The 12,746-nt window shown below is 39.0% G+C and overlaps 1 protein-coding gene across 1 annotated transcript in view; it reads right to left on the bottom strand.

Moving 5' to 3' along the window:
- Positions 1–12,746, bottom strand: part of WDR27 (WD repeat domain 27) — a 173,431-nt gene that overhangs the window by 112,508 nt on the left and 48,177 nt on the right. The window contains exon 21 of the mRNA XM_009329251.1: positions 12,107–12,204. Coding sequence (XP_009327526.1) covers positions 12,107–12,204 — 98 coding nt within the window. The remainder of the gene's footprint in view (positions 1–12,106; positions 12,205–12,746) is intronic.

The following is a 12,746-nucleotide window of genomic DNA, read 5'->3' as shown; positions in this document are numbered from 1 at the left end:
ATTTTTCTTAGTCTACAAATTTACTAAGGCAAATCCACAAATTAAGTTTTAAATATCTCTGCAGTAGGATTTTGACAAAACTGAAAGACATTAAAGAATACTAACAACTAAAAATAAAATGAACACACAAAACTACCCCAGGACAATGCCCAAAACCATGCTTTGGCCTTGTTTAGTTTACAAAGATAGAAATATCATCAGTATTTAGAAATGGGGAGCTGTGATGCCTACCATTAAGCTACCCTTAGTTAGTAATCTCAGCAGGGAAAGCCAAACTCCCCTGCATCAAGGGGAGGGTGTTGTGAAAGACAGTCTGCTCTGTGAAGCTCTAGAAACATCTCTCGAGTAATTTATATCAAATGAAGATCCAGTATGTGGAATCATAATATAAATAATTATTGTTTGCTTTTCTTATACCCAAATCTGGATATGTAATCTGTGTTGCTCTATTTACATTCCCACTCCATGCACTAGTTTATTGTATCTTGTAAATTCAAGAAAGGCAATACCCAAATGACATTCCAAACAGATAAATCTAGCTATCTACCCTACAATTGTAGATAACTTCTTACCTGTCTGTGTTAATACAGTCTAAAGGAAGGAATGCATTTAAACTTAATGCAAGGAATTAATTTCCTACTTTTCACGTTAATATTGTTAGGTAGCATTGTGGAGTACGTTTTTGATAGCTGAGCACACTTGGCCCATTTAAAAATAATAATGTTTTTAATGACATGTAGATTAATATCCATCTAAAAAAAATCCATGGTTGTAAAGAACTGTGATAGCTTTGTAGTCACTACAAAACTAAGGAAAAAAGTAGTATTTAGAGTTGTTTCAATGTTAAAAGACACTTTAATATAAGTTTCAACCCCATTCAGAATTATCATTTACATATGTATACCTCATTTCAGAGCTTTATTTTTATAGCCACGAGGTATCATTTCAAAACAGACTTACTTATAATAATCTGTATTCTTCTTTTGCCTTTATTATGAATGCTATCAACCTGTCTTTCTCCTTACAAAACAAATTCATATACTTCACCATAATACAGCTGTCACACATTCTTTTTTTTATGTATGCTAGGTCCAGGAACGAATTTGAAAGAGTAACATCTCCTGCCAACACCTGTGATATACACTTTTTCCTGGCCAGTGAAATCACAGATGCTGTGTTAATTCGATTGACTGGACCCATGTGCAGAAATTTCTAAATTTTTATACCACGTTGTTCTGTTTGAGACAGGCGTGTATGAGTAAGAATGCACTGAATGCCAAGTTGATTTCGCTCACCTAGGTGAAACAGGCATACTTAAATAAAAACATTGCTTTGTGACTGATCGAATGGCTATCATTTAGTAAGGCATAAAAATACACTTTTGAATGCATGAAAACACATCTTTTTACAGAGCCTAACTCTGAACTTTCATAGATAGTATATATTTGGCTGAATTTCTGTATAACAAAACTACTGATATCAACAGACATTTTGAGTATACAGTAACCAGACCTTTCACCTCAGGCTAGTTCTACCTTAAAACTGTTGTAAATAACCCAATTTAAGAGAACAGTACAGTTCAAAGAGAAGCAATTTATAAAGACAGTCAATTACTGTGACTAAGATGTAAAAATATTCTTCAACTTCAGTTTGAACATAGCTCTTGCATGAATATTCAGAGACTTTCAATGCCAATGGCCACATTTGGGCCATTGAATAACCTGCCTCTATCAAGCTCCCTATTGACAGTAAAGGAGAATACTAGCTGCCTCAGTCTCCGCTCAAATGCAGCATTCTAACATATATAACTCCAAAGGTTAGGCAATGGAGGACAAGTCACAGAATACATATTTTATTTATACTTTCAAAGAACTTTACTTTTTGGAAGGTAACTTAAAAGAAAACTTAAAGCGTAGCACATTCTTCCCATACCACAGCTTTCACAGAATCATATGATTGAGGTTGGAAGGCACCTCTGGAGGTCATCTTGTCCAACTTCCCCGCTCACCTAGAAGTCAGTTGCCAAGGACTGTGTCCGGATGGCTTTTGAGTATCTGCAAGGTGTGAAACTCCACAATCTCACTGGGCAACCTGTGCCAGTGCTCAGTGACTGGAAATGGTTTCCAGAATTAGTTGTTCCATCACCTTCCCAGGGATCAAGGTGAGGCTGACCAGTCTGTAGTTCCCTGGGATCTCCTTCTTGCCCTTTTTGAAGATAGGAGTGACATTTTCTTTCCTTCAGTCCTCAGACACCTCTCCTGATCACCGTGACCTTTTGAAGATAATTGAAAGCAGCCTCGCAATGACATCAGCCATCAATGAGCTGAAGGCAGGCTTTAAAGAAGACAGAGCTAGGCTCTTTTCCATGGTGCTCAGTGACAGGACAAGAGGCAATGGGCAAAAACTGAAATACAGGAGGCTCCGTCTGAACATCAGGAAACACTTCTTTACTGTGAGGGTGACTGAGCACGGGCACAGGTTGCCCAGAGATGTTGTAGAATCTCCCTTCTTGAAGATATTCAAAAGCCATCTGGACATGGTCCTGGACAACCAGCTGTAGGTGACCCTGCTTGAGCAAGGGAGTTGGACAAAGTGACCTCCAAAGGTGCCTTCCAACTGCAATCATGTGATCCTGTGGTTAAGCAGCAAAGACATTATTGTAACTTCGGGCAAGTTTTTCCTTCAAATATCTTAGACAGCCAGAAATAAAAATGAAGCATGATGTGTTTCATCTGTCTGCTGTTCCCCTTCATGGTCAGATGTGGCATTGCAAGATTTTGCCCTCAGTTAAGCTCCTACCAAACATTATTCATTGTGTAGAGTAGATGTCTCCCACAACTCAGCCTCAATCATGTTTTTTCTTGTATCTGCCAGAGTCCCAGTTGAATTGTTTGTGAATTTCAGAGTTCCCCCCAAAATACAGTCTCTCTCAGTGCCTTTTCTCATTGTCACATAGGGACAATGTTTGTAGAAATGTTTGAAGAAAAAGTTTCTTTTTAATCATATACTTGCAAGATACAACGGCATCCCGTGAAAGAAATTTCCTCATAAGAAAAATAAACAAAATTCATATATCCTCTGTCCTTCCTGAACATGCCTTCAGGACCACCATTCTTCCTTAAGTAGAGCACTGGCCATCAGGAGTAGTTCTCAATGTTTAAGACCTCATTCTCAGGGCCTGTAAAAGCTAACTTCCTCAATGAGGTGTTTCTTTTTCACAGAAGAGTCTCCTAATAAATCACTGCAAACAACTTCCTTTCAAAAGAATTTGACTCCTCTGCATCTGTGACCAATAACTCAATTACTCCACCTATAAATGGATGCATAAGAACTAACATGATTCCAAGGCTTTCACTGATCTTTTCTCTGCTAGACCACAGCAATATAAAGCAATGTCTGAGTCATAGGACAGTGCCACTTTTCTTTGTGCTATTACGGCCACAGTAATAACTAACATCCTGGATTCTATTTTCTTAATTGTTTTCCTGTTCAACTTTTCCATTATAATCAGGATGTATGTTCTATTACAAGTATCGCTACTTCCCCACCCCCTCAAAATCCTGTTTTAAAAAGACATTTAAAAACATTGATTCCAATTAAACTTTCCACAGAATCCAGTAGAAACTTTGTTATGCAATCTATTAACTCCAGATATCTCCAGGTATCACAGCAATGGAAAAAAGTGGATTAAAAATCCTAGAATAAATAGATAGATATAATGTGTATAATTTTAGCTTATTCTAGGAGTTCTCTTATTTCAGGCTTTTTTTTTCCCCTGTTCTTTTTTAAGTAGCAACAGGTGGTGATCAAACTTATTTTGGATATTGCAAGCTTTACGTGGCCAGCTGGCATGCTGTCCAGCCTCCTAAGAATGCTTTTCTGGTCAGAGCTTTTCAGAGGTTACCATGACAAACATCTGGTAATTGCATGGGACAGCAAACAGCCAAGTTTTCCCTATGTTCTCCATTGTACAGCTTTTAGTCTACATTCCAAAATATGTATCTTTTTATGTCACAAACAACTTGCAGAATATTAGGAAAAAATGTAACATGTTTTCTGTCTTTGTAAGAGAAAGATACCAGAATGGTGTATGTCTTTATAGATCAGGGAATACTCTCATAAATAAGTCTATTTCATTCTACTTGCTGCATTAAAAAAAAAAATCTTGACTGCAAACCAAAGTTTTCTTTTTTTTAACCACTTTTCTTTGTATTCTATTACTTTGTCCCAGTGCTCTGGTATTTGTTCAGGGACCCTCCAGTACCAGCAGATCCACTGAGGCTCTACAAAATCTGAGTATAACTTGACAGTAGTAGTAGCTACCTTAGGTGTTCTGTACACATGGGTTTCATTTTAAACACACACCAAACCCTTCACATAGGAGCTCAGCATGTTTTCACCAACGACATCCAGCAGGGAGCACATGTTCCCCATCCTGTATACTTTCATGCTTCCCCAGTCCCAAACTTGGAGGAATTCCAACCACTGCTTTATCCCTTTTTTCTCTCAGAATTCAGATAACAAGACTCAAAGCTCCAGGGAAAAAAAGATGGCACATCATGGGACCCTCACATTCAGAAGAGATCAAGAAGTAATCAAATTCTGAGTATGTATATGTGTGCATCTTGCTCAGAATGATGTCAAGCAGTTAGTTCACAGTGGAGATGCAAACTGAAAAGTATCTGAAAATGGAAGGGCCATTCATCCAAACTGCATGTCTGACCCTAAGGCTCTCGAAGTGTAATTGTTAGAAAATGTATGAGATGAGTTCCATGTGGCTGCAGGAATTCTACTAAAATATGTTGCCAGGGGAGCTTATGATCTAGTTGCACAGGATCATAATACTAGTTGGAGATTTTACCTTAATGTCTAAAACTATCTTTATACAATTGGCAAATCTTTTCAGAGGCTGAAAGAGGGTGAAACTGATTTTCCCTGGGATCACGCGTCAAAGCATTATCATGCATCTGAGTGTTCTGCAGAAGAAATTCAGTATGTCCAAGCAGTCCAATATTCTTCAAATATCTTCACTGTGGTCCAATAAGCACCCACTGCCTTTTTTCCAGAAAGAGATGAGGAATGGCTATTTCAGCAGAAAACAACATTAGAGTAGCTGAACTTCTATTCCTCAGCTGTTCAGAGTGTGAGTCAGAAGCAGGCTGCTCCTGCCATCAAATGTGTTAGTGTGGTGATGGTTGGGAGCTTCTCCCAACACCTTGCCCCTGCCAATCTCATTACCTGCAACAGTAATCTAGCATCTGTCATCTACCTCCCCACACCTACTATAGAAGCAGCCCAGACCTCTAAATTGGGCAGTAATAAGTTTTTCCTGCTCTCCCCACCTCTGGATAGATATTGAGCACATCTGATAGCATAACACAACTGTCCCATTCCTTCCTTCTAAATTAATTCCCAGTTTCAGCTATTACTGTCCATCCTTCTCTCTTATTCAACATTACATCAGTTCTCCCAGCAAGTTTCCCATCTCTACATTTGTGGCAAGTAGAGAAGAGCAAATGCTAATTTCATAGAATCACAGAGTCACATCATGGTTGAGGTTGGAAGGCAGCTCTGGGGGTTGTCTTATCCAACCTCCCTGTTCACATAGAGCCAGTGTGGCTTCACCAATGCTAAACAGAAGGGAAGCATCACCTCCCTCAACCTGCTGGCAACACTCCTCCTGATGCAGCCCAGGACATCATTATCTTCTTCGCCGCAGGGGCGAAGACATTTCTGGCTCATGTTTGACTTGGTGTCCACCGGGACATTTCTGCAAAGCTGCTTTCCAGCTAGTCACACCCCCAGCATATATTAGTGCCTGGGGGTTGCACTTGGTGCCAAGGGGACTTTGCAGTTCCCTTGTTGAACTTCCTGAGGCTCCTGTCAGCTCATTTCTCCAGACTGTTGAGGTCCTTCTGGATAGCAGCACAACCTGCCAGTGTATCAGACACTCCTCCCAGTTTTGTGTCACCAGCAAACTTGCTACACTCTGCCTCATCATCCAGTTAATGAAGATGTTGAACAGGATTGGAACCAGTACTGATCCCCGGGGTACGCTGCTGGTTACTGGTCTCCAGCTAGACTTCATGCCACTGATCACCACCCTCTGCGGTTCCCATTCAGACAGTTTTCAACTCTCCTCACTGTCTGCTCATCCAGCCCATACTTCATCAGCTTCTCTATGAGGTTGTTATGGGAGACAGTGACAAAAGCCTTACTGAATTCACAGTAGACAATATCCACTGCTCTCCCCTCATCTACCAAGACAGTCATTTTATCATAGATGTTTATCAAATTGGTCAAGCATGACTTCCCCTTGGTGAACCCATGCTGACTACTTCCGATTAATTCCTTGTCATTTTTGTGCCTGGAAATAGTTTCCAGGATTAACTGCTCCATCACTTTCCCAGGGATTGAAGTGAGGCTGACCAGCCTGTAGTTCCCTAGGTCCTCCTTCTTGCCCTTTCTGAAGGGCCTTTTCCTCAGAAATTTAGAGAAACTGTCTTCTTGGTCAGCTAGAGATAGGAACAACTACTGAATAGGTATTGTACGGCAACATATAAAAAACACCCAAGCTGCAGCTACAAAGACAACTTGTGCCTTGTTTCATCTCATATTCTGCCAAACACTGTCTCTATGATTCTGTGATTCTGTCTGCTGTTGATGCAGGTGTTCTTCTTTCAAAGGGAAGGCAATGGCTGATAAGAGCAGAGACAGAGTATTTTTTCATGTCATAGAACATGAAAAGACCTGAGCAGCTCTTCACTCAACCAAAAATGTTTCTATGGGATAACCTCTGCAAAATCAGTAAATCTTTATTCAATTATTCACCTAACTTGAATGATCAGCATATTCATATGCTGACTGCGCTCACAATCTAGCCAATTCCTCAGTGCATGTCTTCCCTGCCATACCCAGAGGTATTGACCTTGCATTATCTTAATCTGTTTATATAATACATTACAGAGCTGGGTATATACTACCTATGTTACCATCCCTTTCAGAAGTGGAAGGAATTACTTTCAAGTTAGGAGTATTGCTTAGAACATTAATCAGCTTTTGGGTTCCAATTAACTACATAGATCACATGCTTGATAATTACCAGGACCAACTTATCACCACTTTTTTTTGCGGCAGAAGCAAAAATAAAAACATCATGAGGCATTCCTTATGTGCATTTTGCAGACCTATGTACCTTATGTGAGAAATAAATATAATGATGAATATGCATGTCAGAGTGCAGTAAGAGAAGGGCTGCTACAAAAGGGAAAATGAGTGAGAAGCCAATGGTGATCATGGCACAGTGTCCTCACCAACAAGGGCACCATCCCACCATATCTGAATAGGGTGGGTAGAGTAATGTGCTGGTAACAAGGTCCACTGACAGTCCCAGAAAAAGTGAGGTGATGAACCAGGTCCAGGGTCCATTCCAGGAGTCCAGTTAGGAACAGCAGGAGATGGAGTCAGATACAGGGCTGGAGGCAAGACTGCAACATGGGTTCACTGGAGACAGAACTCAAGGCAAACTACCTAGAAAGTAGATCAATGCAGAAAACAAGGCCGGAGGCAGGACTTGAGACAGGCACACCGACAACATAGTTCAGGCAAGGACTAAATGTCCAGGCCTGAGCTTAAATGGAGTGCCTGAAGCAAGGAGCAGAGAGTTGCATGGGTGGGGGTCCAAGGCTGGTCAGAGCAATTAAGGCCCAGTGGTGCACTCAGGGCCCTCACAGTGCAGTCTGTAACTTGAGAAAAGATACATCTGAAAATCTGAGACCAAGCCAGGCCATACAATTAGTGTCATAAAGAAAGATGAAGCTTTACTGCACCATGACTTTAGCCACATTTTACTGATAAGCGAGGAAGGTCCACATCAATGCCTAAAAGCTTTGCAGAAGATCTGAAATCCGCCTTGGGGAAGAAAAGCTTACACATTCTAGAACCTCTCTTCGGAAAATGACTCTTTGGAATGAATCATGCAAGGGAAACAGCAAACTCCTGCTGCAGAAACCTGGACAGCTGATTTTTCTCAATACCAGCCAGTCATGAAGATGAGGGTAATTCACATAACTTTGCCAGTGAATGTGAGCTGGTGCTACAACTAAGTATTTAGTCAATATTCTAAATGCATTTAACAAAGTGAGGAGGACAACACTTTGAATTGATAGTTTCCTCCTAACATAATGAATGAAAAAAACTTCCTTTCTTCTGGATGTTTTAATGCACAGAATTATGTAATCTAAAAGTGGGAAGAAATGAGAAATTTAAGGGATCCAGACTGGTAAAACAGAATTAAAAACTGTTTTGTGAAACTTAAGTGACATATGAACATATTAAAGCAGCTGGTATTTAGTCTAGTCTGCCATTTTGGGTTGTTATGGGTTTACTGTGTGAGGAAATGGAATTTTCCTTAATTCCTAAGTTTCTACACTCTTTCACTCTTTCTATGCATTGGTTTTACAGCACTGGGATGCCAACATATATCTGTCTCTCACTGCCCTGTATGTTCATGAACATAGTCACTAAACACAGTCAGGACTGGCAGATAAGGAGGCTTAGTGTATTGGCATTTTCTAATATATCTAGCCTGGGCAATGTATGACTCACCAACTTCTGTCATTCCAATCCAGACTTTCCCGAAAGATTAAAATTAAATGGTGGAGACAATAGGTACAGATTCCTATGGATCATTGCTAGATTCCTGATTTCAGAAGGAGTTGTGATGTCTCTAAAATGCATTCAACAGAGAGACAGCAGCAGGAGGTAGAATGGTAAAGTTTCTTGTGTCTTACAGACAATTAAGAGTCTACAATATTTCATCATAAAGAACACTTAAACTCCTTCAAAAACTATAAGTATGCATCAACCTTTTGTACCTCCTGATAGTTAAATGTTTGTCTGACTCTTTCTTGATAATCCTGAGACTGGTAACTGTAATGTTCTTCTCATTCAGATTCCCATTGCACCTAAGTCTAACTCCTGTGTTTACTGCTTCCACCTTGGACCCAAGAGAAAGTACTTTTACTTGTTCTCCAAGTAGCCATTCTTTTAGACAAGATAGACTGAAATTGCTCTTCACAATGTCTTGGAAGTTGGTCAAAGGTCATTATCTTACCCTAATGCATGTATTCATAAAGCCTCATAGTTCATTATCCTAACCTGGAAGAGTAGCCAGAGTTGGTTCTTCTTCCAAAAAGATCTATTCTCCTTGGTTCTTTATACATAAGTCTGTTTTGTAGATTGCCTGGAGCTTTTCTTAGCTACAGTTATAAATTAGGAGAATGCAGGATAAGTATAAAAATATTCAAAATCTTCAAATGAAACTTTACAAACCCATGCATTTCAAAGCAAATGAAGCAAGAGTCTGAGTAAACCCAAAAGTCACTAGCAGTGTCCAAGATTCCTTCATTTATTGGCAAGATGACCTGGCTGTGTGAGGTTGGCCAACAACATCAGAAAGTTAAAATACCTTTCCTTGTACCACCTTCAGAGGAACCCATGAGACTTTCTGGCACTCTCTGAAGCAATCTTGGAATGCCTCCAGACCATCAATAGTGAAAGAGACAGACAGATTCACAGTTTTATCCAGTAAGGATGATGAAAATGGAAGTTGCAAAATACTCTCATCAACTTCAAGAACAAAAGAAAAAATAAGTTAAATGAATTTTCACTGGAAAAAAAAAATGTAGTTTGATAATACAGGCTGAATGGAAAAATTCAGAGCAAAAAAATCAATATATTCAAAACCTATAAAGCTGCAGGCCAGGATAACATGTCTGAAGATTTACTCTAAGCAAAGATCAAAAAAGAACCTGAGCCTTCTGCTATGATTCCTTAGTCAATTATGAGAAAAGGAATGCATGTCAGAAGAATTAAAAAAAGGAACCATCATCAAAGAAATTGAATAAAAGAAACAACTAAGAGTCCCAAGGAAATTGTGCAGAGTTACTCTGAAAATTATTTCCCATGCTTTCAACTGCAGCTTTCAAGAGCACCATGCTGGAGGGTTTTTTTCCTATTTAATCAGAATTTCGTATTTACATTATTATTAAATAAAGTAACAATGGCTAGAACTCATTAAGGGCTACAAGCAGATTAAACAAAAGCAAAACAGTTTTCACTGTGGATGTCTAGGGCAAATATTTAGAACAAAATCAACAAACAATAAAGTTGAGATCTTGCAGTTAGTGTTACTACCCACAACACTGCAAACAGTATAAATGAGAAGGTGGACTTACCTTTGCTATATTTCAAGAACACTGGACAAAGATTTCACTAAACAAACCCTATTCTGGCAAACCCAAAGCAGAAATAAAGAGAGGCCATTCCAGAGGGACCATTCAAAACACAGTAATGGCTGATGCACCAACTTTACAAATCAACAACTTTAAGAGATTAAAGGTACTGGCCCACCATAAGATTGTTTAGGAATTAATCTCTCCTGTAAGCACCCAACAGTGCAAGGGATGGACTGCATTTGATTGGACAAGACCTATGAACAAAAAAACCCTGAAGTTTTCAGTCTGTGTAACTGTATAGTAGACCTAACGCTTCAGTGGAGACTTGTTCCAAGTTCAGACAGAGCTTTCCAAACTCAGCCATTTCAAATTTATTTATGTGAAAAACACCTGGTGAACACATTAGGAAAAAGTGAACAGTTTTCTTCCTTATGAGAACCCAAGAATAGATTTTAAAATACGGAAGACTTAATCTCTGGTCTGAGCAGTGAGAGAAAATTTCATTTTTAAAAACTGGGGGGGTTTCCCTCAAAGCTACTAGCAAGTGAAAAATAATGACTTATTTTCTCTATTTCTTCTCCACAACAGTTACTACCATTGATCACTGTGTAATGTGCAACAAACACACACATACACATAATACCTAATAAGCACCCTTAAAATATGTGTCATTAAGGACTTGAATTACTTTTTTGAAGTTTGGCTAATAGAACTCAGTGGACACTAGAATATGATGACTTTGCCAAATTAAATATAGAGCAAGAACATACATAAATTATTCCCCTCTTCCCAGGACATATTCATTTAATTGATTGCCCAGATTTTACACTTTAACTATTTTACCATTCACCTGCTCTACTTATATTAGTATTTAGAAACAAAAAGACAGATAAGTGATCTGTGAAAAGCTTTCTACTTTTTCATTACTCTTCAGCAACAGTTTGAGCCGCTTATTAGAAAAACATAAGAAGGTAACAGATTCCAACCCCAGCAGTCTCTAGTTTCATTACTTTCTGACATTCAGTGCAGGTAATACAGCAGTGCTTTTGGCAAGAACATATATGCCCCCTATAGGTTTAATGTATTCTTACCACGGAAAGATGGAAATAAATGAAAGGATCATTAAGCATTTCCTAAATAGAAAATTCAGTACTAGAAAAATAATATTACATCTTTCAATAAATATATGTTTACATACACACAAAGTAAATACAAAATTATTCTTTAAAACTTAAACATCCTCCCTGTCTAAACCCCTTTTCTTTTAAACATAATTCTTTTAGCCTGCACAACAGAGATTGCCCCAAGTATTTCCTTTCATGAGCAATGTTCCCTCCCCGCCGCTCTCTCCCTTTGTCCCACAGCTTTCCCAAGTACAACACTGAAAGGTTGTACACTGAAAAAGTGTAGCATTTTATTCTGAGTTTATAACATATTATGCAAATATATTGCACTACATCCATGATTTGTAATAATGTTGTTACAGTTACATTTGTATTTTAAAAGTTGGATCATAAATTTTACCTCCTTTAGCAGTAATGACATGCTGTTTTGGAAATACCATTAGCATTCAGTTCAATATACTATTTTATATATACAATTAGATCTACAAAGGTAGGTAAGACATGGGTGATAAATCTTGACCATTTAATGGCTTCCACATAACTAACTACAACTGAGGAACCAGCATTTTGTTTGGTCTCTTAAAATTAGTAAATTCCAATTAGCCTTTAATTTTCTTTTTTAAAGGCCTGACTGTAGTTCTGATTCCACATCCAAATTTCTACTGGTATATCACAGCAAGTATGACAATTTTGAATAAAGATAAAGCATGGCTTTTTATTCTGAGGTACCTAATTCAGCCTTACCTTAGTGTTCTTAAATCCCACAGTTTGATGCCATCACCTGCAGCTGTGGTCATGAAAAGATTGTAAGCTTCATGTTGCTGAGTGCTGAATGATGACCCCTGTAAAATATGAAATCAGTTTCAGGTAACTGTTCTCATGGCACTAAATATTTATAGAATCATAGAATATCTCAAGTTGGAAGGGACCCATAGGGATCATCGAGTCCAACTCCCTACTCCTCGCAGGACTACCTAAAACTAAACCATATGAGTAAGAGCGTTGTTCAGATGCTCCTTGAACTCTGACAGGCTTGGTGCCGTGACCGCTTCCCTGGGGAGTCTGTTCCAGTGACTGACCACCCTCTTGGTGAAGAATTTAGTCCATTCAAAAAATAAAAAATAAATGTTTGTTAAGTTATGTGATAAAAAGCTTGTCTGCACACACACAAAGGAGCACAGAGGAAAGTTGGCGTGTGGAGGAACCCCCATAACACAGTCAGAGAAATGAAGCACTGCCTCAGCTCCTCTCAGTGTTGTCCCAGGACAGCCGTGAGCCATTTGGTCCAGGGGTGACACCCACCATAATGAGTCAACAGGAGAGGCTCTCTGGGTCATCTCACAGACTGATGGGGATTACTACTTATCAGGGTATGGGATCCATT

Source organism: Pygoscelis adeliae, unplaced genomic scaffold (assembly GCF_000699105.1).
Source record: "Pygoscelis adeliae isolate BGI_AS28 unplaced genomic scaffold, ASM69910v1 Scaffold77, whole genome shotgun sequence".
Lineage (NCBI taxonomy): Eukaryota > Metazoa > Chordata > Aves > Sphenisciformes > Spheniscidae > Pygoscelis > Pygoscelis adeliae.
This window is presented reverse-complemented; position numbering and strand designations above follow the sequence as displayed.